Consider the following 27,864-nt stretch of genomic DNA (forward strand, 5'->3'; position numbering starts at 1 on the left):
GTTGGAGTGCTCTACCACTAAGCTACTGGCCCCTCTTGGACCAGTCCATCGTCGGTCCAGGTGTGGCTTATTTCCAACACCAACACCCCCCTTAAGCCACACCTCTCGTGTGCTTGGGGCTCCTAGCCTAGACCTGGCTCTGATACCATGTTGAGACATGGACCAGCTAGGACTCGAACCTAGGACCTTCCATACGCTGTTGGAGTGCTCTACCACTGAGCTACTGGCCCCTCTTGGACCAGTCCATCGTTGGTCCGGGTGTGGCTTATTTCCAACACCAACAGTTGGAAGGATCAAAGGAGATAGATTCATACACAAGCAAGACATTGAAGATTATTGGGCCAACCTGATGGACGACCAAGCAGTGAAGAGAAGAATGGTGTCCAGGATGTCCGTGCATTTCATGAGAAAGTGTGAACTCTCTCATTCCTTATCAAGTATTGGATGATAAGGATCGTACTCATCCACAATATGAAAATGAAATGAAAAGGTCTATCCTATTGCCTAGTTGGTCAAAGCAGGAGGTGATAGATTTGAATGAATTGATGAGAGAAGTCATAAGTTTCTCCAAAGAATGGGTAGACAAGCAAATGAACAAATTAGTAGATATGGGTGTTATCTTCACATATGAGAAGATGAAACAGGAGGATTCTTCTTCTGAAGATGATCAGAAGACAGTTAGTGATATAAAGATTCATGCAGATGAAGTGAGTCAAGCTCCAAGCGAAGGAAGAATACACCAAGAGAAACTAAGGCTAAGGGGAAGAAGATTGAAGAAGTAAAGAACGTTGTCTGTATTTTTGTATTCACAAAAATGGACAACCCTTTTAAAAAATTTGTTAAAAATGAAGATTTTACTCTAAGGCACGCTTCCCGAGGTAAAATTTTGCTTCACCCTTAGACTGGCTAATCCTCAGTCCATCCTCGATCCACGTTTCAAATTTCATCACTTTCTGAGTTCATTTTCTATGTTTTTTCTTCAATTTCGGGTTTTTTCTTCCTAACTGCAGGTGGGAAATTTTCCTTGGATTGCAAGTTTTATTTTTCTCTTGTTTTAGTGTTGTAGGGAAATTTTAAGTCAATTACAAGTGCACTTTATGTAATTTTTTAAACTTGTAACTTACTTTTTATTTCCCCCTTGTTGTTTCTTGTCTTTTAAGTCATTGTAGGAACTTTTTTGACATATTACAAGTAAATTTAAAATTATAAGTTAAATTGAACTTGTAATTTCTTTTAAAAGTTCTTAAGTGATTTTAAGTTGTAATAGGGATTTTATTTCCTTATTACAAATTTTAAAGTTACTTTTTAGTTGTATTAGGGATTTTATTTCCCTATTACATGTTTTTATGTTTTTAGTCACTTGTAAAGGGAATCTTATTTCCCTATGGCACGTTCTTTTTTGAAGTTAAGTCATTAAAACTTGTAAAGGGGATTTTATTTCCCTATTACAAGTTATTTTGAGATGTCTTCTTATTCTTTTCTCTCACAAACCCGATTTTGCCTTATGAGTTGAAAAGTGAAGCAAATTAAAACTTGTAAAGAAGATTTACAAACCCGATTTCATGTCTTTTGCTTACATTTTAAACTTTTCTTTCTTCCCAAGAACCCGACCTGATTTTTCTCCAAGGAATTTGAATTTTGGAGGAATTGTAAACCGATTTTTGTGGAGGAATGCATTCAAGGAGTCATGGTGATTCTTATCCCTTTTATGCTGGTTTATGTGCCACGTTTTGCCCATTTTGATAGGCGTTTTTGCTGGTTATATGCCACGTTTTCCTCCTTTGGAGCCATTTTTGCAGCATGAAGGAAAGCGTTTTGGTCTCTCTAACCTAGACGTTTTGCTTCCTTGCTTCACCACATACCCTTGCTAGGCATTTGGACTCATTCTTCTTCCTTCTTGCATGTCGTTTTTGGTGATTATGATTAAAATTCGAGTTTGACAAAAACGTGGCTAGGGTTTCAACATTTTCATTTTGCCTTCTATTTAAGGAGCTGATTGTTTCTTCCAAAGTTATTCCATCTCTTTGGAGGGCATCTTGATCAAGCAAGGTATGTTTTGTTTTCAGTTTTGTCTTTATTTTATTTTTGTTGTTTTGAAATTCCTTGATTGATCATGATTATGTTTGTGTTGTTCTTTTTCATTTCGGGTTTGAGAGAGATCTTCCCATGTAATTTAAGGATTGCTTTGTCTTTCCTCTTCCGTTTTTCCCTCTTTACTTGCATTTCGAGTTTTTTAATTTCGATTGCAAGATGAAAAAGTGAGTTTTTCCCCTGAAAAGACTTCATCTTTTGCCAAAAGTTCAAGTTTCAAAGTTGTTAAAAGCTTGTCTTTCCAATTTCGGGTTTTAAAAACCTAATTACAAGTGAAGGTTTTTCCCATTCTCTTGAGGTTAAAATAGAGATGATCTTCCAAAATTCTTTCCTTATTCATCCGCATTCATTACCCTTGTTCACACATTCCATTCTCATTATCTTTTCCATGCCAAAATTCCATTTTTCACACATCCTTCTATTTTTTTATTACAAGTATACTTGCATTCAGGTTTTAAAAACCCGATTGTGATTATGTCCTACCCCACTTGCATACTTGTAACATGACTCCCAAGATCCGAAATTGACCAAAAGCCAAGTTCCAAGTGTTCCTATTAATTCACCATTTTCCTCTCAAGAGGGATAGAGTTTTTCCCATTGAAAGGAAGAAATATGTTTCAATTGGCTGATCTTGATGTTGCTTTGACACTTCTAGATCTTTGTCACAGTGTGTCAGGCTCTTGTTCAATGACTGATTTACCATCTTCCTCTTCTCAAAAGAAGATGAAATACAAATATGATAAGTACCAAAATGAGATCTCTCCATCCCAAGTTTCCACTCCCATGGAGCACATCAAAGATACGGAAATAGGGTATGTTGACATGTCAGAGTTTGTTAAACAGGTGGAGGATCCCAAGGATAGCAATATGCAGTGCCTGTTGGACAGCCATATTCACCATGCTTCTTCCTTTCTAGTGGTTGCCCTAGAACCTGAGTCCGTTCTTGCTTGTGCCAATCATTTTGACAAAGAAACAAGAACTATTAGGAATGATGATGGGGAAGTGATAATCCGGCTTGATGCGGATACTATTGAGAAGGTTTTCAAAATACCACCAGCAACTGTTTACATAGAGATCTCCAAAGATAGTGCAGCTGAGTATTATGTTTCGAGAGAAAAAGATTGCAAACGCCATATCCATAGATGGATCAGTGAGCCACAGGCTGCTTTTACAAGATGGGCAAAGTTGTACCGTAGTGATTTCAAGTGGGAATCAAAGACACAATCACTCTTCTCAGCAGGATGATGGGTTTAGAACATTCTAATGTTTTTGAACCACGGATGTATAAGTTCATCATGCTCATAAGGCAATCTCAACACATCTCTTGGGGTGAAATCATCAGTGATAACCTTTGTGAACAACTTGCAGCAGTTCCTTCCACCATGACGTTCTACATGAACTCATATTTGGTGTATATAGCAGCATCACTCAGACACTTCCCTGGTCTTTCTACCAAGGGTGATCGCTCGCTTATACTAGTGTGGGATTACTATGACCAATTGCCTTTGAGACCTAGCAGATTGCACTTCAAGAGGGGTCTAGGATGCCTTCTTTTGTCATTATATGTGCCTGTTTGATAAGACATTGAAAAACAGGAGAGTATCAGATGTTGCCTGGGAGAAGGTGAATGAATATAGCTGCCTATTCCTTCAATTCCCAACTTTCACTTACATGAGAGTTGGATATTATAGCAGCCAGCCATATATGCTTCCTAGATATCCAACTGATAAGATCATTCTTATGGAGTTGGGAAGACAGATCATGGCTGTTCATGCACATCAATCTGTTAAGCATAAGGTTGGAATGGGAATCTCTACAAATAACCCATTGAAAATTGGCCATTATTTCCTCATTACATCCACCAAAGCCAAGGCCGTGGAGATCGAAATGTAGGAAATAAAACTCAAGAGGTTCAAGCCAAGAGTAGATTTTGATTACCGAGGCATGAAGGAGAAGATCACAAAGTCCTTCACGAATGTGCATCGGATAAAAGACATTTGGGTTGATCTTTGTACAGAAAAGGAGGATCGTAAGATGGATTATTGCAGACTCACTCTTGAGCAGATTGTTGACCTGAACTCGGTAAACATTCCAGAAGGAATGATTGATGATGGAAAGATACTTGATCCTAAATATGTTGAAAAGAGAGTTGATGAAACACCACTTCCATCAATTCAATGGTCGCATTAGGAATGCACTTCCATTCTTGATAGATTTCAGCCTATCTTAGCTAACACCAATACTTGGCTCAAGGGTAACGATTACTCATCAAGATCAAGGTTGGAAAAGAAGATGATTCCACAGGACTTGTCGGACTCAAGTCTGAAATCAAAGTAGACAACAAGGAAGGTGCATCATCTTCAAGTACAAGAATCAAGTTGAAGGTTAGCAGAGCAATGGTACTTCAACCTGAAGAAGTGACAGTTCGAGGGAAAGAAAAGCCTCAACTTCATATTCATATAATTGATGTTGAAGATCCAAAGGAAGAACTGCAATCAGATAATGCTCCCGAGTCGCCCATTTCGGAGTCACCTCATGAAGTTCCCCCACATATTCCTTTAGAATTATCTATGTCTTCTCTTGATGCGAATGTGGATGCTTTTTCCACTGTTCATATTGTTCCTGTTTCAGCGGGTGAATCTCCTCAAAGAGTTATTTCGATTTCAACTTGTTGACGTGTATTTTGTACACTATCAAACACAGAATAAAATACCTAAGGGTACCTTATCCTCTCTTGAGTAAAGCCTCTGATTGCTGAAGATGTCGCGAAAAAGGATCAATCAGGATGACTCCAAGGTTCTTCGTTGTAGGATATCTACGTGTGGATAAGCTCTTTGTGGTATGATGTGATTTGCTGGAATCACAAGGGGACTTACATTTGATGATTGAACGTCTGATTTGCTTTGAATATTGCTGGAACACAGGCTCTTACTATCTTAGATTTGAAAAAAAAGAAAAAAGATGAGGGCGAGGAAAGAATCTAATCCTAATACTAAGGAATGTAAGAGCAATGAATGATCTTTGATGGAATTCTAACTAAGTCTTGTTTTGACATCGCAGGACCATCTCCACAAGGTTAGTGCGATCTTCGAAGGAAAGCTTTATGATGTTCAAATCATCACTGCAGGCATAGACACCATCAGGTTGATGCATATCAATGAAGAAGCGACAATTGAAGTTAAGCTTAAGCTAAATGATTCCAGTAGACTACACAAGGCAAGTCTGCAATCAACAAACTGCTAGTAGTATGGATGTACGAATTTCACCATCGATCAAACACATTTCTTCCACCCATCTAATAACATAAAATCAAACATGAGAAGTATAGAGACCATGCAAATTGTTGAATCGACCCATAAATTTCACCATTTCTTCAATGAAGTTACAAGTCTTTTACAACAACATCTTGGCAACAATCTTTGCCTTCTCTCTCTACTCTACTCTAATTGCTATTCTATCAACTAGCTAATCACCTTCTAACTACTCTCTATCTGTCTTCTAACTGCTTCCAACTATTCTCTAACTGCTTCCAACTATTTTCTAACTGCCTTTACAAAATGAAATGCCAGGGCTTATATAGTGCCCTCAATACAATTCGATGGCTTAGATCAATTCGAGATCAATGGCCAAGATTCAACAATGAAAACCCTAATTAGGGTTTGTTACAACCATTACATAACATTTAATGCTTGACCAATGATAAAATTGTATTGCTTGGACACATGTCCTCTCTAGAAAATTCCACCAATGGATAGCTGGGGTAGGTACATCGGAGTTTGTGCCACCTTCCATGAGTTAGGTACATTGAATCTAGAAATGCTGAGGTGGACCACACTGACTGGAGAAGTGATGACTAGGATGCCACCTCGTCTGACACTTGTAACTTGGTAAATATTCAACTTGATGTTGTTGAGAAGCTAGCTTTAATTAATTCATCTGGAACTATTTGCTTCTTCAACGAACCCTTGTTCTAACTTCTTGTGTCCTTGATGTGCAGGATGATTGATGTACCTCGCCTTGGAATACTGGATTGGAGAAGTCGCCCTTGATGACGTTAGTCCAAAGAAGGCCATCCTTGTCAATGCTAGGCTGGAGGAGGTTGCCCTTGTCCTTGCTTGATCGTCCTTGATGAGAACCTGCCGACTTGTAGATCCTCCGGGCTTTGGAGTCGCCATCTTGATACCTACACAACATTTCAAAATTAGTAATATATCTTGAAATCTAAAAATTAAACTTTAAAAGGAAGATTCAAGATTTTAATTAGGAAACTTCATGATAAATCTTGAGTTATCATTTCCTAATTAACCATGTAATACTTAGATTTTTCCAAAAAATATCTAAAAAATAAAACCTTGAATAAGGGTGTCAAGATGATTTTGCCATACCTCCTCTTGAGAATTAACTCTAAGAAATGATGTAAAAATAGATGAATTTTGCTAGGCAAAGTGTAGATCAAAGCTCTCCCTTGGATAAAATGCACCTCCTTTAGCTTGGAAAAGAACTCCACCTTCCTCTTCAAAAATCTGGAAATTCGCCTTCAAATACCTTCAAAACATCTGGAATTTATCCTCCAATCTAGCAAGAAATACACCTCTCCAATAGCCTTCAAGATGAATTTCGCCCTCCTTAGTCTCCACACTTGGTAGAAATTCGCTCCACTCCTCTGGATTTCGCTCCTCAAATTGCTCTCCAATTTCGCACTTAGGAAAGGATGATTGAATGATTTAAATTGTGAAAAAAAACACCTCCAATATATAGAGCGCTCACCTTCTACTTACCCATGAGGCCGACTTAGCAAATAAAAGGTGAAATAATAAATAAAACCTCAAAAGGAGTAAGCCGACTTGCCAAATAAAGGCAAAATAATGCCTTGTGCGCTCAACTTTTAATTTTTATTTCACAAAAATTAATTTTAAATGCCTTAATAATAATTAAAAAAAATCGATCTTCCAAGGCTTAAAATTAATTATTAAATGCTATGCGCTTTTATTAAATGCTGATTTAATTAATTCTTTTTTCAAATATTTCGAAGTTGATGATTTTGGCATTTCATGCGATTTGGAGGATATTAACGCCCAAGTAGAAAATAGTGAATGCCAATAACTTCGCTCTGGTCCCTTGGAGAGGGACAGGAGCGCCTTTTCACTTTTGTCCTCAATCCTTCATTTTTTAATTGCCAATTCACGTTGTGGGGCTAGCAATGATCCCTTTCGTCCCTTAGTGCATGTTCAACTCATTTTTTTGCAAGGCAAAATTGATGTTCTAGAGATTTTCGCCCTGTTCCCTTGGAGAGGGACAGGAGCGATTTTGCAAATCCAAGCTTATCCGTCCTTTGTTAGCCTTCCAAATTATATTCAATGGATAAATCATGTTTTCCTTGGTCAAAGATTGATACTTCTGCTTCTAGTTTTGATGAGTTCATGATGCAGTCATCAGGACCTTTGATTAATGAGCAGTCTATAGTTGTTGTTCAAACAATAACTTCTCCCAGGATGACGACTGTTGATCAAACAGAAACTGCTTCTCCCTCACTTTCAGCCATTGCTCAAGGAGAGTCGATGACTTTACCTCCATGGCTTAGTTCTTTTACACCTAAAAGAAAGAAGCAATAAATCTCTCCTAACATCTTTGATTTCCAGCATCTCAAACAATCAAAACCCAAGGTTGCCAAAAGGGCTAAGATGATCTCAAGGGTAACAGTTGATAGTAACAGAATGAAGGTGGCTGAAATTGTTGAGCCAATTGTAGACAAGCCACAGGAAGAGATGCAAGTTGTTGATTAAAGGATCACAAGGGTGGAGTTGGGCAAACAAACGCATGAAGTAGTCAAACATGATGCTCAACATTTTGTATCTTCATTGGTGCAACGGTGTGTTGAACTTCTAGCAAAGAAGGATAAGCTAGAAGAGGAAAATGTGCAACTTGTTGCAGCAATCCAAAAGATTACCAAGTCTTCAAGTGAAGGGTACAATCCTTCAACCTTCACAAGTACATAGGAACCAGTCTAAGGAGTTGAAAGAGTTGCTCAGAAGATACAAGTGTTAGACTCTTGGGTGGATCAGCTTCATAATCTATGTGCACAAGTGCTGAAAGACATTCCAAATGATGGTTAAGTTGGAGACCATTGGAGAAAAGTTGAACCAAGCCTCCAAGACTTTCAAACAAAACCTGTAAAGGGTTGAAGGTAGCTTGACGATTTAGTGCAAGATGCCTCAACAACAATTGAGTGTTCTTTAGGAGCATGACATTATTCCTTCCAGGGTCATGTATCTAGAATGTGAAGAGCTCCTAGAGAACAAAGCCCTCGTTCTCAAATCCCTCATTGAAGATATTGATGACGCTATGAGATTGCGAGTTGAAGTATTCCAAGGTGTTGTTTCTCGTTGTGAGAAGGCCTCTTGCAATATCATGGATCAGAATGGGGAGTTGCTACTAAAAGAAGAAGTTCTTGCAGATCTACAGATGAAGATTCATAATGAGTGGAGGAGTGAACAATTTTCCGCTGCCTCAATTCAAGTTTTAATGAAACATCAAATCTTCTTGCAGGAAATCCAGTCCACTTTGGAGAAGAACAACTCTACGCTTCTTGAGTGCCATGATACCATTGTGAAGACCATGATTGTTGCCAAGAACACCGACGAGTCGAATCCTGATGAGCTACAAACGGTTATCTAGAAGTTCGAAGGATTCATGTCTAAACATGCTGCAACTTAAGCGTTTTTCAGCACTTGTATTTTCAGAGTTGTAATTTCCTTTTTGACATGTTTACTTGTAAAAGCATTTTTGTAAAATGCAAGTCATCACTTACACTTTTGTAATTACAAGTTGGCTAGTTAGAAGTCGATTTAGGATAGGACTTGTAACTTTGAATAAGTCTTAGTTAGTTGTTGAATAAGTCATGGTGGTTGAGAGAATCTGTCAAGTTAGTTGGGATCCTCCCACCTTTTTCTCAAGACTCCTCTCCTATAAATACTTGAGGGGGTTTGTTGTAATTTTTATCTTTTGAAAAGCAAGCAAGTAAACTCTGCTAAAATTTGCAGCAAGAAAGACTTTGTGTTTTTTATATGTAAATTGAAGTTGAAAGAAATAGAAGAAGATTACTCAAGAATTGAGACTTTGTGCTAAATATCTTGAGTTTGTGTTCAAAATTATCTTTCTTGCTAGTGTTTCTATAAGAGCTTAATCAAATTTGATTTGCAGAATTTGTGTTGCAAGTATTGGAGATTAATATCAGTTAGAGTAGATATTTTGTTGAGAGAAGTTGTAGGACTTTGTGTCTACACTTGTTCTTGAGAGAAAGTATAGAAGTAGATTTGGTGATAAGACACACTAGTTCTTGTTGTTTTATGTAGAGAAGAATAAGATATTTCAGACTTTGTGCTGCCATACTTTATTCTTGTTATCATTAATATAAAAAAGGGCAGATAGGATTTCACATATTCAAGAGTTTGAGTTTGATATTGCTGTCCCCTCCCGAAGGAAGTGACGGAGGTCTTTGTGCTTTTAGGAAACTTCATTTCCTTTCTCTCACTTTGTTTTATAAGTTGTTATTGTTGTTATTTTCAATTACTATCACTTTTCTGTGAAGAGAAAAGGATATAGTTTTTCTTGAAAGAAAAAAAAAACTGTTGTCTCATCCGTTTTAGTTTAGGAGTAGTTTATAGATAGGGGGAGCCTTCCCTTAATTAGGAGAGTATCATACTCACACACTATGGCTGAAACCACAATTTTGTACATTTCTCAGGTGTACAAAATTTTCAACCAACAAAGAAGAAGAAGCAAAAGCCAAGCGTTCCTTTCTCTCCTCTGAGTTTCTCATCAATCAAGGAGATTGATATGCCCGAACAGAATAGAGAATTTGAACAATGTTCCAACACGGTGATTATACCAGATAATACTCAGAAGTTGCATGCCACAGCCACACCCGCACCACCTAATGAGGATTATGATCAGCCGAGGTCTCCCACTGTCCTTTTGGAGGTTAGCTTGGGAAAGAATGTGTATGATTTGACTAAGGACGATGATGATGATGATGTTATCTCGACATTGAAGGAACTTGATCGAGAGATGTGTCTTGACGACGGGATGGAGATGACTGCTACTCCCGATTGGCTGATGAAGAGCATGGAGAAAAGTAAGAAGATGGTAGAGGCGCAGCCTATTGATGATATTGATTGCTACCTATCCAAGAGCAATCAAGGGAAAGAACCTAAGAGGGCTAAGATACTTTTGAACATAGGTAGAGATGAAACTAGAATGCGGATTGCACAGGTGGCTATCCCGATTGGTGATGTGACTATGGATGTGGCTACTCCTATGGATTTCCAGATCACTTCGGTTCCCCTTGGATGAACTACAAAAGAGCAAGAGTTTCCGGAACTCAATGATACAGCTTGGGTAATCAATGCAAGGGTAGATAGGGAGATTGAAGAGAAAGAGAAGTATAAGGAGGTAAATATCAAACTTAGTGAGTATATTGCAAGGATAAGGCGCGAGAATCCCACCTTTGTTTCCCCTATTGCAGTTGATCGTGGACTTCATACTGATTATGAGGCAACGAGGGATACACTCTCAGAATTGGGAAAATGGATTGAAGATGTGATGAAACAGGCAAATGATTTCCTTACTCAATTTGTCCAGGCATTTGATACGACAATAGCACTTATATTCAGGATAAAGTATTTGGAGGGAGTTTGGGATGAATTCCAGCCTATTGAAGAGAAGACTATTCTCCGCTTCAGAGTTTTGAAGAAGATTCCTATGTCCACATTGATCAGGAAAGGAGTTGTGCATGATGGAGACAAATATGTAAACCATAGCTAGTATTGTTCATTGGCCATGAAGAAATCCACTTATGAGAACACACACAAGGATTGTGCAGTGATGGAAGGATCAATCCAAGAGATACAATCGAAGATCCTTACATCTATTGAGGAGTTATTGGGAGTGGATGTCAATGATGCCAGCAGTCTACACTTAGCAAAGTTGAGAGATAAAATGAAGTTCATGTACTTCAATCAGTTGGATTCTTTGAAGAAGAATCACATGATGATTTGGTTTCCTTGCTAATTCATGTCCACAATTCGCAGAAGTTTATGCCAAATTGAGAGAACACTTTGGATGTTTGTTCTGATGCGTTGGATGTGATTATTGTGCAGCAAGATGCTTTGCCCAGCATTTCCATGGAGGAATTAGATTTTGTATTGGCTAGATTCTTGGAATATGTTGTGAGAGAGAAAGATGCAGGCCGGAATCTTCTAGAAGATTCCCTACTTGATGATTAGGCATTATTTCGTTGGGCCATATGTTGGTGGCTCCATTTTTTATGTAAACCCTAATTAGGGCAACTTTAGGGCATTGTTGGCATGATCTTGACCCTTGATTTTGATTAAATCTTGGCCATCCATTTCATTTGAGACTCTATATAAACCCCACTGCCTCTCATTTGTAAGAGAGGGTTTTTTGAGAGTTGACAGTATATGTTGCAGATTTGAATACAAATCATTGTTCGACTTGATGGTGATTTTTGTTTAAGTGTTGTGTGCATTTGTGGTTCTCATTGCCTCCAGGTTAGATTAAAATTTTAGATTAGAATTTGCTTTCAAAAATTTTAGATTGAATGAAAGAATTTGTTGAATGCATTTGTGTGGAATCCATTTAGTCCATACCACTAGCCTCTTGTTGATTGTAAGTGTGCCTTGTGTGCTCAACTAGAATTTTATGCACACTTAACTTCAATTGTTATACGTCCATTGTTATGCATTGCCTTGAATGGTATCAATGTTTGATGGTAATGACTTGAACATCTTTGAAATACACCTCAAATGATTGCACTGAGCTTGTGTCAAATTGTTCGATTTGATGGTGAGACCTTGCCCAGTAGGATTCCAGTGAATCATTCACCCTTCTTGCATTCTAGGCTTTAGAATAAAATTCCTAAACCCTATTCCTTTTGCCCACCTTTTTTTCAGAAAACTTTGTTAGATTATACCAAGAGCTGAATTGCAAAAATCTTAAGCCATCGGCATACCTATTCCAATTCCAAATCCATGAAAGAATCCCAAATTGAACAATTGTGTAAGTCCCCGAGTGAAAACAGCATTATTACATTAAGCCATTGAGTTACCCACATGTCAAGAACTGACCATAGAAACCTTGGAATCATCATATGAACTTCTAGTAATCTTAGCATGCAAGGTGATTTTGTTCAAGAGAGGGTAAAATACTTTGGTATTTTATTTTGTGTTCATATGTGCATAAAACACACATCAACAGGACATCGAAGCATGGCAGGAGTTCTCATAAAGCAATCAGATCAGACCTAAATTATGATACTCTAATCTCTTGTGGGCAAAATATAAGGTGATTCAAAAAGGGGACATTACAAGAAACATTGGATTAATTGCTTCAAATTTCATATTTCTGATTCGAGACAAAACTGTCCATTCATGCAATTCAGTCAGTTTTGATTTTTGAAATTACCACTTTAGGAGAACCAACCGTTTCAAAATTACCACTTTAGGAGAACCAACTGTTTCAAAATTACCACTTTAGAGGAACCAGCAGTTTTGGAATTGTCTCTTGCAATAATTGGTGTTTCCATTTTGTTGACAGAACTGGGTAGTTTGAAAGAGCTGCAACTTCTAGAAGTGATTCCTTTGCTCAATTTTGACTCCTAATCATTATGGATCACACCTCCCTTCTTAGAGAAGCTTTTGGTCCCACAAAATCTTAATGAGACCTTAAGTGAGGAAAGAGCTTCCCCGCTCCTTCAAGTACCATTTGGCTTGTCTTGGTGCCTTTCCTTTAATCCCAACCTGAAAGACTCCTGGCTTCCTTTGACATTTTTCCACTTTGTCCACCTGGTTTCCTCTGACATTTTTCCACTTTGTCCACCACTTGAATCATATTTGCTTGATTTTCCTCCAAGAAGGTTTCTTGGTCTTCTTTGTCCTCGCCAACATCTCCAATATTAATTTCTTAGAAAGAGCTTGTACTATGAGATGCAATATAGAAGATTTATCCTAACCAATGCACTCTTGTTGGATCATATGTCTTCCTTTTTATTAGAAGTAAAACAAGTTTTGAAGGGGCCTAAAACTCCTTACAAAAGACCACAGCAGGTCCAAATCTTAGATAGGAAGCTGCTATATAAGATAAAAACAGGAAAAACTAGTAGCAAAACAACCAACCACCAAGTTGGCTCCAACAATTAGAGCCAAAGGCCCTAAAAATCCAGCAAAACAACACTAGCCCAAGATACTAAACAATTTGATAACTACAGCAATGGGTTTTGAAAAGGCTCCCATAATCTTCATCCATATAGACCGCCTTAAACTAAAAGCCTAAAACAATGTCTCTATTTGTAAATATCCACAAAAGAATAACACGAGAAGAACTAGAAACCTACTTCCGAAGATGGTTTTCAACAATTTCTTCCACAGCCTGGAAGCTCAAGCCAACCCAAAATGAGGCACAATTTCCTCTATCATCAAAAACATAAACAACAAACTGTGGCACTTACCATGGCTGTTTAAAAGGGCAGATCCAGCACCAACCAAAGAAAGACCGAGCTGAGCCATGTGAGCACACCAAGGGGAAAAGTACAGGACAAAAAGAGGACCAACCTTCAGTGGCAACCTCCTCTATGTCAACCACCTCAGGACCCACGAGAACCTCCTCCATGTCAGCATACAAAGAATCCTCACAATCACCAACACTCCCCCTAAAATTAAAAACACAGCCCATAGTCTGCAACTAAGGCTCCCCATTAAAGCCATACTCGAGGGGAGAACAATGAACAATATGGGAAATCACCAAATGAGCACACCAAGGGATAGACCAATGGCAAAAGGATCAAGAGTGACATCCTCTATGTCGTCCTTTTCAGTTCCTGTAGAGGCAACCTCCTCTATGTCAACCTCTAGAGAATCCTCACTTTCACCTGCAAACCCCCAAGCACCAATAAAAACACAGCCTCAATAAGGAAACAATTTGGATACTCACACAACAAAGCCAGCAGAGAAACCCCAACAAAGGAACAATCCCACAATACCAAAATGGCCAAAAAACCCAACGCGGCCAAGAGATCCACCAAGCAGCCTCGCCAAAACAAACACTTCCACCCTCATCAACAACAACCATGAGAAAGACATGGAGGGCACAGCAACCAACAGGAACCCAATGCACCACAAGCAAAAAAACAAAGCCAACAAGGATCTTGCACAAAACATGCAAAGATTTGGCACCAACCAAAACAACAACATCCTCCCCTAGAAATAAACGTAAAAGTGGGGTTTTCAAAGGGCCCGAACCCCTTTACAAAGCATCATCCATCAGGTAAGAGGAACAAGTTGCACAAGATATAGAACAACCAAAACCAACAAGAACAAATAGCAAGCAAAAGAACAACTACAGAACACTACGACAAACAAACAATAGAAAAGCACCACCTAATAGATGTTAGCTAGCTTTTGCAAGCCAAATGCAACCTGCCATTTTTTAGCTCAAACGTTCACTTGGTCAGCAAAAGAGACCTCCAAGTGGTCTTCCTCAATATCAGTAGTTTCAGCATTCTGAGCTACAAAATTCACCCTTGTTCTTTTGGCAGGACCCTCTACCTTGGTATTGCATTTCCTTATTTAGTGTTTATTCTATAGCACAAATAGGCTGGCAGCCAAGTTTTTAATAGTAATATTATTATTAGTTAAAACTTGAGCCGAATTTTCATTCAACTCTTCTGCATAATAAAGATTTTTTCTTCCAAATTTTCCCATCTTTTAAAAGTGGCTGAGAATTTGTTAATTTCATCCCATAGCTCTTCATCAAAGTACACTCTGTTCTCTTTCTTATCAGCCTTGAAAAGTCCCTTCTCAATCTATTGGACACACTTTTTGTTGTTTAAATGCTGCCAAAGAGACCACTTTAAGATACTAATAGAATATTAAAATAATGTTAATTTTAGTATTAATGCTCAATAGTGTATATTCTATTTTGGTTAGATCGTCTTCGATCTTCTCAGCAGTTTCTTATTAGAAACTTGCTATTCTTGTAAATATTCTTGTATTATTTATGAGCGTCTTGCTCATTCTGTTAATTCAATCAATTCTTTGAAATCCATTGCGTGTCTCGCACTGTTTTATGGTATCAGAGCCTGAATAAAGAATTTGTGAATTCTTTTCCGAGATTTTTCGGGCCTCTTAGTTTCGCTGCAGATTTTCGAAAAAATTGTGTTCAAAAGTCCGTTTTGGACTGTGTTTATGCCGTGTAATGGGATTCTTCCTGTTCGAGTCTGTCTAGCGAGGGTTTTCGGCATTTTTCGGCGCGGTACAGACCCGCCATTTTTTCTGCAACCTGCAACATGGTCAAACCCACGTTTTTTGACTTTCGGCTAGGGTTTTGACCCTCCAGATTCAGTCGAAATTTTTTTCTGAGTACAGATTCGTGGTGGGTTTTTCGAGATCTCAACTGGGTCGTAGTCAGAATTTTCTGGGTGCATCGATTTTCGTGCCTCAATTTTCGAGCCAGCGGATCCAAATTCCGACAGCAGATTCTTTCTGGGTTTTTCACAAGGATTTCTGGGTTGTCTTCAGATTTTTCTAGGTCAGCCAGGAATTTTTTTTGGGGAAACGTGCAAATGGCTTCTCTCACCAACCTGATGTTAGAAGGCAATCAACGCTTTAATGGCCACAATTACAACATCTGGAAACAGCGTATGTTGACCATTTTTGAATATAGGCGTCTTGACCAGCTTATTTTGGGAAAAGAGCTCAGTCCTGGTACACCTGGTGCAGATCAAGATAAGTTTGATGAACGCAATCAGGAGGCAGTTATGCTTCTCAAACTCTCAGTGACTGATGATCAGTTACCGCAGATTCCTTCCGGCAAGACAGCTTCTAACATTTGGAAGCATCTGAAGGAATTGCATGAGACATCCGACAAGAGCCGAGCATTCTTTCTAAAGAATCAGCTGTTCTCCATTATGATGGACGAACGTATGTCCTTACAGGAACACCTCACGAAGATTAAGGACATTCGAGACCAGCTCGAAGCTATTGGTCGGACTATGGAGGAAGAAGACATGGTAGTAATCACTTTGAAAAGTCTTCCGAAATCGTATGAACACTTCATTGAGACCCTCAATATTACTTCCACTAATGTTGATCTGAAGTTTTCAGAATTGTGCACCAAACTTCTACAGCAGGATCGCTGGAAAAAACAGTTTGGTAGTGGTACTACATCAGCCTCCTCGGAAAATGCCTTCACAGCTCAATCCTTTCAGAAGGATAAAGGCAAATTTCAGTCCTCTCAGTCTTCTCAGCAGAAAGGCTCTTCTCAGACACAGGATGGAGCTAAGAAGAAGAATGTGCAATGCAATTACTATCACAAGTACGGCCATATGAAGAAAGATTGCCGTCAGAGGCTCGCTTCTGAACAAAAGAAGCAGGGAGGGTCACACCAGAAGGCGCATGTTGCTAAACATTCCGAGCAGAAGGAGTCTGCCTTTTATGCCTTTATGGCTAAGAGGTCTTCAGATCATGCCAGGTCTTCTGCTTGGTACATCGACTCTCGTGCATCACGTCACTTTTCTCATCGGCGTGACTAGTTTACAGACTTCTCTCCTTTCAGTGATTCCGTTGTATTTGGCGGAGGTGAGGAGTATACAGTTGTTGGCAGAGGCACTGTTCAGATACAGTCTGGTGGTAGGACTCTCCTTTTTCTGAATGTGTACTATGTTCCTGGAATGGAACTTAATCTGCTCTCTGTCAGCCAGATTATGAGGAATTCTCCTCAACTAGATTGGTGTTCAGTGCTCACAAGTGCTCCATCATTGATCGGGAGACTTGTCTTACTGTTGCTGTTGGTCTAGAGGATCATGGCCTATATCGGCTTCTTGACACTGGTGATTCTCCTGAAGTGGCTCTGGCAGCTCGTGTTTCTCCTCTCAGCACTTTGTGGCATCAGAGATATGGACATCTCAACATTCAGTATCTCTCTCAGCTATCTCGGGAGGGACTTGTTTCAGGGTTACCTGATATTCAGACTCAGCATCTTGGAGTATGTGGCGCCTGTCAAGCTGGCAAACAGCATCGGACTTCATTCACACATGGAAAGTCTTGGCGCGCATCTAAGGTACTTCAATTACTTCATGCTGATATTTGTGGTCCTATGAATACATCTTCTGTTACTGGTTGCAAATACTTTTTGCTTATTGTAGATGATTTTAGTAGAAAGATGTGGGTGTACTTTCTTAAACATAAATCAGATGTATTTAGTATCTTTCAGAAGTTTAAGTCCTTTGTTGAAAAAGAGTCTGGACATAGTATCATTACTCTTAGGACAGATAACGGGGGGGAATTTTGTTCTTCTGCATTCTCCAACTTCTGTGATACCCATGGCATCAAACGCCAATTGACTACACCCTACACTCCTCAGCAAAACAGTGTTGTCGAGCGTCGCAATCATACGGTTGTTGAGATGGCTCGCTCTATGTTACAACACAGGAGTGTTCCGAATAAGTATTGGGCTGAAGCAGTGTTTACTGCTGTCTACCTACTTAACCGTTCTCCTACTCAGGCTGTTAAGGGGAAGACTCCAGAAGAGGTCTGGTCTGGTCAGAAGCCGAAGATCAGCCACCTGAAGGTTTTTGGCTCTGTTGCCTATGTTTGGATTCCAGATGCTAAGCGCTCCAAGTTGGATTCCAAAAGTCAGAAACTCATGATGACAGGATACAGTGATCACCATAAGGCCTACAGACTGATAGATATAGACACTGAACGTCTTATCTTCAGTCGTGATGTTGTATTTGATGAAGACAGAGGATTTTTTCAGTCCCCTTCTTCTGAGCAAAGTTCTGAGGATCAGCCTCACAGTGTTCTTATTCCATTAGGTTCGCCTGATGGGAGGGATGATGCAGAATCTATTTTCGATGATGCACTACCTGAGTTCCCTCCAGAGAACAATCCTCCTCCTGCTCCTGATCCTGAGCCTCTTCCAGCTCCTCCAGATGTTCGCACTTCTACTCTCCGGCCTAAATGGTGGGCCAAGACCATTGGTGATCTCAGGGATAATGAGCTCATTGAGGGTAGAACCTCCCGTAATAAGAGCAAATAGCAGCATACAGTCAATTTTGCTCTCATGGCTAACATACACAGTGTTTTTGAGCCTCAGACATACTCAGAGGCTAAAGGTATACCTGAGTGGGAACAGGCTATGGAAGCTGAGTTCCAGAGTCTTCAGAAGAATCACACTTGGGCCCTTTCTGATCTTCCTTCAGGGAAGAAGCCCATTAGCTGCAAATGGGTGTACAAAGTAAAATACAAAGCTGATGGAACCCTAGACAAGTATAAGGCTCGTCTTGTTGCTCGTGGGTTCTCACAGAAAGAAGGCATTGACTACGAGGAGACTTTTGCTCCTACAGCCAAAATGAGTACCATACGGCTCGTTCTTGCCTTGGCAGCCCAGTTCAGTTGGAAAGTCCATCAAATGGACGTCAAGAGTGCTTTTTTGAATGGTGACTTACAGGAAGAAGTCTACATGACGCAACCCCCAGGATTCAAGGTTGCTGGTCAAGAACAGAAGGTCTGTAGACTAGTCAAAGCACTCTATGGTCTAAAACAAGCTCCTCGGGCTTGGTACATGAAAATTGATAAGTACCTGACAGATCATAACTTTCAGCGGAGTCCATCTAATGCAAACTTGTATATCAAGCATTCTAGTAATGATATTCTGTTTGTGGTTGTCTATGTGGATGACTTAATCATTACTGGCAGTTCAGCACATTTGATCACTGGGATCAAACAGGATTTGTGCCGCACCTTTGATATGACAGATTTGGGACTTCTACATTACTGCTTAGGAGTTGAAGTCTGGCAGACTGAGAACAGTATCCTTCTCTCTCAGTCCAAGTATGCCAGAAGTCTTGTGGACAGGTTCAGAGTGCAGGATTGCAAACCTGCCTCTACTCCTATGGAACCCGGGCTCAAACTTTCAGCTCAGTCATCCTCACCAGTTGTGGATGAATCTCTGTTCAGGCAACTAGTGGGCAGCCTCATCTATCTTACTGCCACTAGACCTGACATCAGTTTGGTAGTGAGCTACATTTCACGCTTCATGATAGCTCCCAAGGCTGATCATTGGATAGTAGCGAAGCGTGTGCTGCATTATGTGAGTGGCACTCCTGATTTTGGACTTCTGTACACTCGGAGTTCTGATCCTATACTCAGTAGTTACACAGATTCTGACTGGGCAGGTTCGGTTGATGACCGTAAGTCTACAGCAGGGTATGTGTTTAGTTTGGGATCTGGTGCTGTCACATGGACTAGTAAGAAGCAGCAGGCAGTGGCTCTCTCCTCGACAGAAGCAGAGTATCGGGGAGCAGTTAAGGCATCTTGTGAGGCGGTTTGGCTTCGACGAATGCTTGCGGATATGCATGTCTCCCAGGCAGGTCCTACTCCCTTGTTCTGTGATAATCAGGGAGTGCTCAAACTCGCCAAGAATCCAATCTTCCATGAAAGAACCAAGCATGTGGAAACTCATTGTCACTATATTCGACAGCTGGTTGAAGACGGATCCATTCAGTTGCTGTATGTTCCTACCTCGGAGCAGCCAGCAGACATCTTCACCAAGCCCCTTGGTCCTGATAAATTTGTAAAATTCAGGGGGTCTATAGGTGTAGTTAATAGATTGAGCATTAAGGGAGGGTAATAGAATATTAAAATAATGTTAATTTTAGTATTAATGCTCAATAGTGTATATTCTATTTTGGTTAGATCGTCTTCGATCTTCTCAGCAGTTTCTTATTAGAAACTTGCTATTCTTGTAAATATTCTTGTATTATTTATGAGCGTCTTGCTCATTCTGTTAATTCAATCAATTCTTTGAAATCCATTGCGTGTCTCGCACTGTTTTAGATACTATCAGTATGAAGGTTTTCCTCTAGAGCGTATATGCAGCCTTTCAAGTTGGCACACCTAAGGTAGTTAGAATTAAGCACATTACCAGGATTGCCCAAGGGATCATTTATCTCATTTTGCATGGCTCACCATTATTGGAGTTTTTAGTTGTCCATGAGATTGGGAACAAGGGAATAGGTATCCTCAATAGGGTGAACAAGAGAGCTAGGAAGGAAGCTAGTGGAGGGAACATCCTCAATAATTCTCTTACGCTTGTCAATAGGCTGGATTTTATAATGGACGGGATTGGACACCAGGTTTGACATCCCATGAACAAAAGACCTGAATATGAAATTGTCTTAGGAGTAAGACTTCACAATTTCATAAATCGACCAATATGTTTTAAATCTATCTCATGAATCAGCATCAGTCTAAGGGATCAATCCTCTCCCCCATGGTGCAGCAATCACATTCATTTTCATTGGATAGTTAATAGAGATTAATAAGGAGCGGTTAAAATAAGATTAACATTGGAGATTAATAAGGAGCAAAAATCATTGGTTAGTTAATGGAGGGCAATTAAAATAAGAATGGGTTATAAAGAGGCAGCGGTCAACCATGAACAGACGTCTCCCTCCCAATCACTGTCACCCATAGGAAAGATCATGACTTTCCAGCATCAAGCGAAGGGTATAAAGGAACATTCCAGCACCAAGAACAAGGTATCAAACAGGAGCAGAACTTCTCCTTATCACAGCAGACCAATCTAAATAATAATATATTGAATTATTGTGGTATGCAGAAAACATTTATATTACCTGTCCATATGTATTTATAATAATTATATGTAGATATTAATGTATGTAATTATATCTGATGTATGCGGATCAGAATATCTAAATTTAACATAAATATCTATGCAATTAACGATATGATTTTTCTTGCAATAATCAATCATGTTGGGAGGAAAAGGAAGGGAATGCAAGGAGGGGGAAAAGGCAAGGGATACCTCACTAGGCACGCCACCTCATGAGAACAATTAAGGACCGCATGAGGCCAAGGGGAACAAAGTTTTTGCCATTGGGCCTAGGGTCGAGGGTCGAGGGTCAGTTTAGGGTCACCCTATTGCATGTCTCCCCTACGAACCCCATATTGATCAATTGTTGACGTGAGCTAGAAGGAATCCTCAATCATAAGAGGAGAGAAGGACGGCACGATATGTGTTTTATAACGAAATGATGCTTTATAAAGTTTTTTACCCTAAAGGGTTTTCTCCATGTATATAATGTGTAATGTGTTCAATATGTATATCTTGTAACTTTAATTTTATTTATTTGTAATGATAAGTAACCTAAGATCCTAATTTCTAACAAATTATCATTTCTTTGCTTGGGCAGGATCTTGGTTGGGTTTACAACCCTAGGGATGAGAGTTTTAGCAAGTTCAAATTTGTATATGCAGTAAATTAGGTCTTGATGCAGGAGTAATTCAGATTTTCACAAAAGCATATTCTGGACACGTTGTTCAAGGGAGCTTAACAAGAAAAAAGGAAAGCTCTTTTTTTCCTTTGACAAAGATGATTGAGCATGGGAAAGTGGTAAGTGTCTTGAGGGTGAAATACCTGATGAGGATATCAGCTACTTTCAGTCCAAGGCTTGGGAAGGTCCTCTTTCTTGAATCCGTTTTGAAACCTGGAAACCTTTTCCCTCTTCTTAAGAAATGCCTCAATATGCTAGTGATCTCTATATTTACTTGTTTTCTGAAACTTAAGTCCTTCCATTTCCAATCCCATAGCAAAAGCGATAAGTTCCTCTGAAATATTGAATGAAATTCCACTGAAATAAACAATTTAGCTTTTCCATGATCTTGCAAACTCATTTGAACGCACAAGATCATAGCCAGTGATGGCTTCCATGAACAGAGTGAGACCTCCTTTCCTAAGAATATTTCAAATAGTGGCATTGTTTCTAACCTTTTCACAGGAAGAAGGCTCACTTCTGACATATCTCCTCCCAAACACTGGGTCCTCTTATAACCCTCACCTTGTAAAGCTTGGTGTTACGCTACAAACCAAAATTGAGGTTGATGCAGAGAAAGTTCTTGTTATCAGTGCAAAAGGATCTGACATTACTAATAATTATCTTCATTTCCCTCTGTAAGGATATCTAAGTTGATATAATTACTTAAGTACTTATCTTTAAAACGCTTCATGGCATGCCAGTCCTCGACAGCAAAAACCGGTGGCTGGATATTAAAAGAAATTATTGGATTCATTAGAAATGCTCACTCTAATGTTACAAGGAAGGGTCTCCCCAATAAGATTGGTCACTAATTAGGCCACCCATATTAGCAAATAAATCAGCAACCTGGTTACCTTATCTGTATATGTGGCGGATTTTAGGACTTCCTTAGCATCATCAATAATGTTCTTATAAGACCAGTGGCTAACAGCCTTCAAGCTTATGATATCTATAGTTATGTTTGAGTCCCCTTCAATCTCAATGTTGGTTATATCAAGATTCTTGGCAAATACTATACTGAAGAGGGCAGCAGAAGTTTCTGCCAAATCGTTTGACAGAATGCCCAAGTTTTTCACAAGTGCAGCAACCAGCTCACCCTTGCAATCCCTAAGCACCCTCCCACACCTGCCCCTGACCCTGCCTAACGTGGGTTACCATGGATCCTATGTTCTTGTTGCCTCATCCAATTCTGAATTTTCATTACTTTTTCCATGTTGGTCTCAAGAGCAATCATACAGCTCTTTAGATTTTCAAGGTTCTCCATTCTCAACTCTTTATTCCACCTTCGAACAGAGATGGTTGGAATGCAAGTTACCAATTCTTTATTCTCTGCAAACCTGTTCACTGTCATATAACTACCTCTATTTTCCACAAATCTCAAGGTTAGTAACTATTCTGAGACCAAATTGATCCTTGATCTCATCCACAACTAGTAGTAGAAATTAAGGACCAATACAAAAATGAATTGTGCTACTTTAAGGAAAGAAAAAAAGTTAAAAGAGAATTTAAACACATAATTTTATCCTTAAAAACCCTCAAAAGGGTAAAACCAGCTTTGATAGCAGCAAATGCATTGCTACCTTAATATTATTAAAAAACTAGATAGATACAATGATATGTGAAATATTTTGGAATTCAACCAGCCCCCTTGCTTCACTTGGTTATTCACACATTGTTAAGCTTATGGCACAAACTCCCTCTACTCCTTGTAACGATGTTGAAATGTCATCCTCATGCTCTAGAAGGTCCTAAAGTGGAATTGGAAGGAGAAACATTGGACTGTTTGCTTCAACTTCTGTATTTCTGATTTTGGGATGAAACTGCCACTTCACACAGCCTGGAAGTGAATCCCCTACTGAAGTTTGAAACCTCGTGACAAAAAATCAAGTTTGAACAGATCAATGTATTTCCTCCAAAAGCCATTGGGTAAGGATCACTTCTTGACACTTGTGGGCTTAGTATTTTAACATTGGCTTAACCTTCTAAGGCTCTTAGTTGGCATTTGAATAAGTCTTTGGCCACTAATAAGATGAAATCACAAGTTTGCTTTCCATTCAACAAGTCCCCATCTTTCACTCATGGTTGTGTTTATAATGTATTCCTTGCTTCTAACCAGTGATACCCTCCTATCTATGTTCTTGCTTTGGTATAGCACAATGGATGTCAAATAGTTAATTTATAGTTTTTTCAGTATTCTTGATTTAATTGATATTTTAGGGAGTACGCCCTCATATCCCTGAGACTGTTGAGGGACACCAAGATTTCCCTTAGGTCATCCCAAGGACAACAGGGTATTCTTGAACATCCCCCAAAAAGAGAGATGTCCTTGGGCATCCACACAAACGCTTTTCCTGGGCAGCCCCTTGTGACACAAGCATCAAGGATGGTGGGGGAGAATTTTGTTTGTGTCCCAACATCCCCAAGATGTTTGGGATGTTAGGCCTATGGCCAAGGACACATCCCCACAGACCCCTAACATTCTTAAAAGATTACTGATTTTGTATTCTTGAGTCAACTTGTGGAAGTTGCTACATTTGAAGTGCTTCATGGATTGTTGATTTTTATATGACCAAAACATGTGAATAATGCACGCTTGAATGTTGTATCTATTAAACCTATCTCACATGGTGAGCAATATTTAATCGGTCACATAAAATGGAAAATTTTATGAAAGCTCATTTAAGGGATGGCATGTAATGTATTTCATTATCTAGATTCTAGCTAGCTTTCAAATTATTATGCTATAACCAATTGGGAATTTAGGTAGACGTAGAAGACATTGAATAGAAAATAATGAGCTTCAATTGAGAGTCGAGCATAAGTAGGATGGTAGCCTATACGTACGACTGAGTCCTTCATAACTTCATATTTTTCTCATCTCTCTTAATGGCAACTAAACTGGTAAACACCCAATACCTCAATTGGTATAGCTGTAATTGTGTCCTCTATGGTAGCCTATTGTTGAGCTAGCTAACCAAGAATGGGAGTTTACATAATGACGGCTCCGATGGCAATTCAAGGGACTTGTGCATTTTTTATGCAATCAAATTTATAGGTAGCCGTAGAATCATCATGCTTGCCTAAACAATCAGAGGTGAGATATCATGGTGTACTTGATATAGATGGATAGGTTTATGAATTATATATGGATCTCATGTGCCTTGTATGTATTATTGATTAAAGTACAGCATGTGATTGTGATCATATTATATCATTGTGCTAATGTACTACTATGAAATGAGATGGCAGGTTTGCATTGATTGAATAAATATGTTTATTTAGTTCACCGTGGCATTTATATTGATCATGATTGGTTATTGAGTTCTTGCATGGCACATATCCAAGATTCCTCTTCATTGTTGGGGTGACAAGGGTATCACCATTTGAATAAAGCCAATCTGACCCCACCAACAAGTCTTCATCATTAATTCAAGGAACCAGCATCAAGCATTGGACTTGGATGACATTGAAGATAGTTTGTGAGTATCGTATGTATTGAATGCGGTGCTTTGGTAAATGTGATGTAATTATCACACATGTAATGTACTTGATTACAATAGACAAATGTATATCGATTTAGTTGCACATGTAGCACCAAATAGTGAAATGTTATGTCTGTTTGACATATGAATTTGCAATGATGATGCTCATTTATGTGTGTGAACTTGTTAAGGCAACCAAACAAAACCAAAGTTAAACTTCTTACACTCCTCTTGGAATCGGCATAGCTGATATTGATCTGAGTAATGGACTGAGAAAAAATGAATTTGTTTAAAAAAGAATAAAATATAAGAAAAAGGTCCAAACTATAGGAACTTTACATAAACCCATTAATTAGTAGAAGCCATGCATTTTTTATTATAGACACTGTCTAACTTATTAAAGGTGTGCAAGTCTTTGCATTGAACATGCAATACAAGATGCTTATCTTGGTCTAGAGTCTGTTTCATTTTTTTCTTTGGTGACAAAACAGAAGGGCCTTTCCAACCATAGGTATAGAACATACTAAAGTGGAACTCTCTCTCTGAAAGGGAGATTTTTTTGGTATCTCATACAAAAACATTGTAATGGATTTTTCATACTAAAAAATGAAAATATTTGATTGTGAATTTCAATTGATCAACCAAACTCCATTATCTATGGAGTTTTTTATATTGCTTGCTGTTCAGATTCCTCACTTATAAACCACAGTTTGTTTCTAAACTGTTGAACTTCCTGACTGCAAGATGTGAGGAGGCTCAAATATAGAAAATAAGATGTCTCCAGTGTTTGTATGTCACGATGAAAATTCTGTATATGATCGTTACTGCTCCAAGCCTGTGTCAACATCCTATATGAAGACCATATTGAATCAATTATATATCAACATTCTATAGATTTAGAACATACTAAAGAGGGTCCCTCTATCTACAAAGGAGATTTTTTGAAAATGGGGTCTCACACAAAAATGCTGTACTGCTACATTGTAGTGGACTTTTTGCACTAAATTATGACAATATTTGACTGAGAGTTGATCTGACAAACTCCATTTTCTATGGGAATATTTTTTATTTTGCTTGCTGTTGTTTTTCCTACACTTTAGTTTGTTTCAAAACTGTTAAAAGTTTCCAGACTGCAATATATGAGCAGGCTCAAATATAGAAAATCAGACGTCTGCATTGTTTGTGTGTCAAGGAAGATACAAATTCTGCATATAATTAATACTGCTCCGAGTGAGTTAATATTCTATAAGGAGATCCTATTGAATGAATTATTGTGTCAACTCTGACTTCTGTAGGCTAAGGAGAAGCTCCAGATGTGTTAGTTTTATTTTTGTGTGAGTGCGATAATAAGGGTAAACTCCTCTGCATTAATAGACCACAAGATGCAGACATATTTCTATACATTTAAATTTAGTATTTTATTGCCCTTTAATTGTTTGATCCGTGAATTTTGGGAGTTGGTGACACATTATTTGATGTGATATACAACATGATACAAAATCTTGGCAAATAGAACGATAAATGTTTCATTGAAATAGGAGTGCTAACAATAAGCAATAATTTATGCTTAAAAGCACACCTGAATTTCTTTGGGGAGTGTATCTGCCTCGTCAAGAAGATTAGATTGTGATGCAACTGAACAGGTTTTCTGCAAAAAAGCACAGCAAGATTCCAGACATGAGATCTCCGAATGACTTTAAAAGTGCATCGATGCAATAGGTAGGTGGGCAGGGCAATAAACTGTACCTCCAATTGAGAGAGATGCCCGAGTGCAACTGAATGTGAATATGCTCTTAATTTATCATAAAATGTGCCAACCTCCTTCAGTTTGTCTTCATTTTGTTGATGACAGTGCTCACCATCCAATTCAGAATTAGAATGAGATTGAGATTCATACAATGAGAATGATAATTCTTTCTCATCGTCACCATCACCACTCTGTATGATGCCATTATTACCATTAGCATTAGCATGGGAATGCTGAGAGAAGGCATCTTTGAATTCCCAGGGATCACTTGATTCCAAGTCTTCATTGTTTTGAAATGAGTGATTATTGACCTGCACAGATCCCCCCTTGCTCGAATCTTCTACAGCTTCTTTCTTGTTTCCATTCTCCTTCTCAGCTTGCTTGTATAGAGTTGCAATAAAATCATTTAACTCAACCCCAGACAGAGTGCCAGTGCCAGTAGAGCTCTTGACTTTCTCAAATTCATTCAATAATAGATTATCTCCTCCTCCTCCGTCATCCAATTCTTCATCGCCGAACAAAAACAACGGCAAGGGTTTGGAGACGTCTTTGTCCATCTTTGTATTAAAATCCACAAACTCTCCCCACTCATTTTCACCATCATCGTTGTTGTCAACAACCATTGCAGGGGCTCTAAAATTGGCGGATCCGGAGAAATCAAATGAAAAGCCCTCATCTTTTCGCTGGGCAGGAACGGATTCGAAATCTCCAAATTCATCATCATCCAGAGATGAGGAAAATGGTGTTGTAAACCATGCATTGTTGTTGTTGGTAATGGTGGTGGTGGCCGCATGGCCATGGTATTCCACCTCCATTGATGTTGGAGCCTTCACTGCAAATGACTCTCTTCTCCTCTCCCATACACACGTCACACCTCTGATGTGTCGAGTTTAACCCATACAAAACTTACAGCAAGGTTCCATGGCGCAGCTTATCTAATTTTACTTATTTACCACTATTTTTTTAAGAATTTCCTTGAGTTGGTAATTTAATAATTTTTTATTAGTCTGTTTATGAAGCATGTAAGTTAAAAAACTATTTTTAGAATTTCCTTAAGTTGGTAATTTTATAATTTTTTATTTGTCTGTTTATGAAGCATATAGGTTAAAAAAGAGAAAGGAATATATAAA

At 38.8% G+C, this 27,864-nt stretch overlaps 1 protein-coding gene across 1 annotated transcript in view; it reads right to left on the reverse strand.

Moving 5' to 3' along the window:
* LOC131072713 (uncharacterized) overlaps window positions 1-27,661 on the reverse strand; it is a 126,077-nt gene extending 98,416 nt beyond the window's left edge. Inside the window, exons 1-2 of the mRNA XM_058008960.2 lie at window positions 26,734-27,661; window positions 26,567-26,635 (exon numbers count right to left, since the gene is read on the reverse strand). Of these exons, the coding sequence (XP_057864943.1) occupies window positions 26,567-26,635; window positions 26,734-27,549 (885 nt within the window). The 5' untranslated portion in view covers window positions 27,550-27,661. The remainder of the gene's footprint in view (window positions 1-26,566; window positions 26,636-26,733) is intronic.
* Window positions 27,662-27,864: the final 203 nt, after the last annotated feature.

The sequence above is a fragment of the Cryptomeria japonica genome, chromosome 9, assembly GCF_030272615.1.
Source record: "Cryptomeria japonica chromosome 9, Sugi_1.0, whole genome shotgun sequence".
In the NCBI taxonomy this organism is placed as follows: domain Eukaryota; kingdom Viridiplantae; phylum Streptophyta; class Pinopsida; order Cupressales; family Cupressaceae; genus Cryptomeria; species Cryptomeria japonica.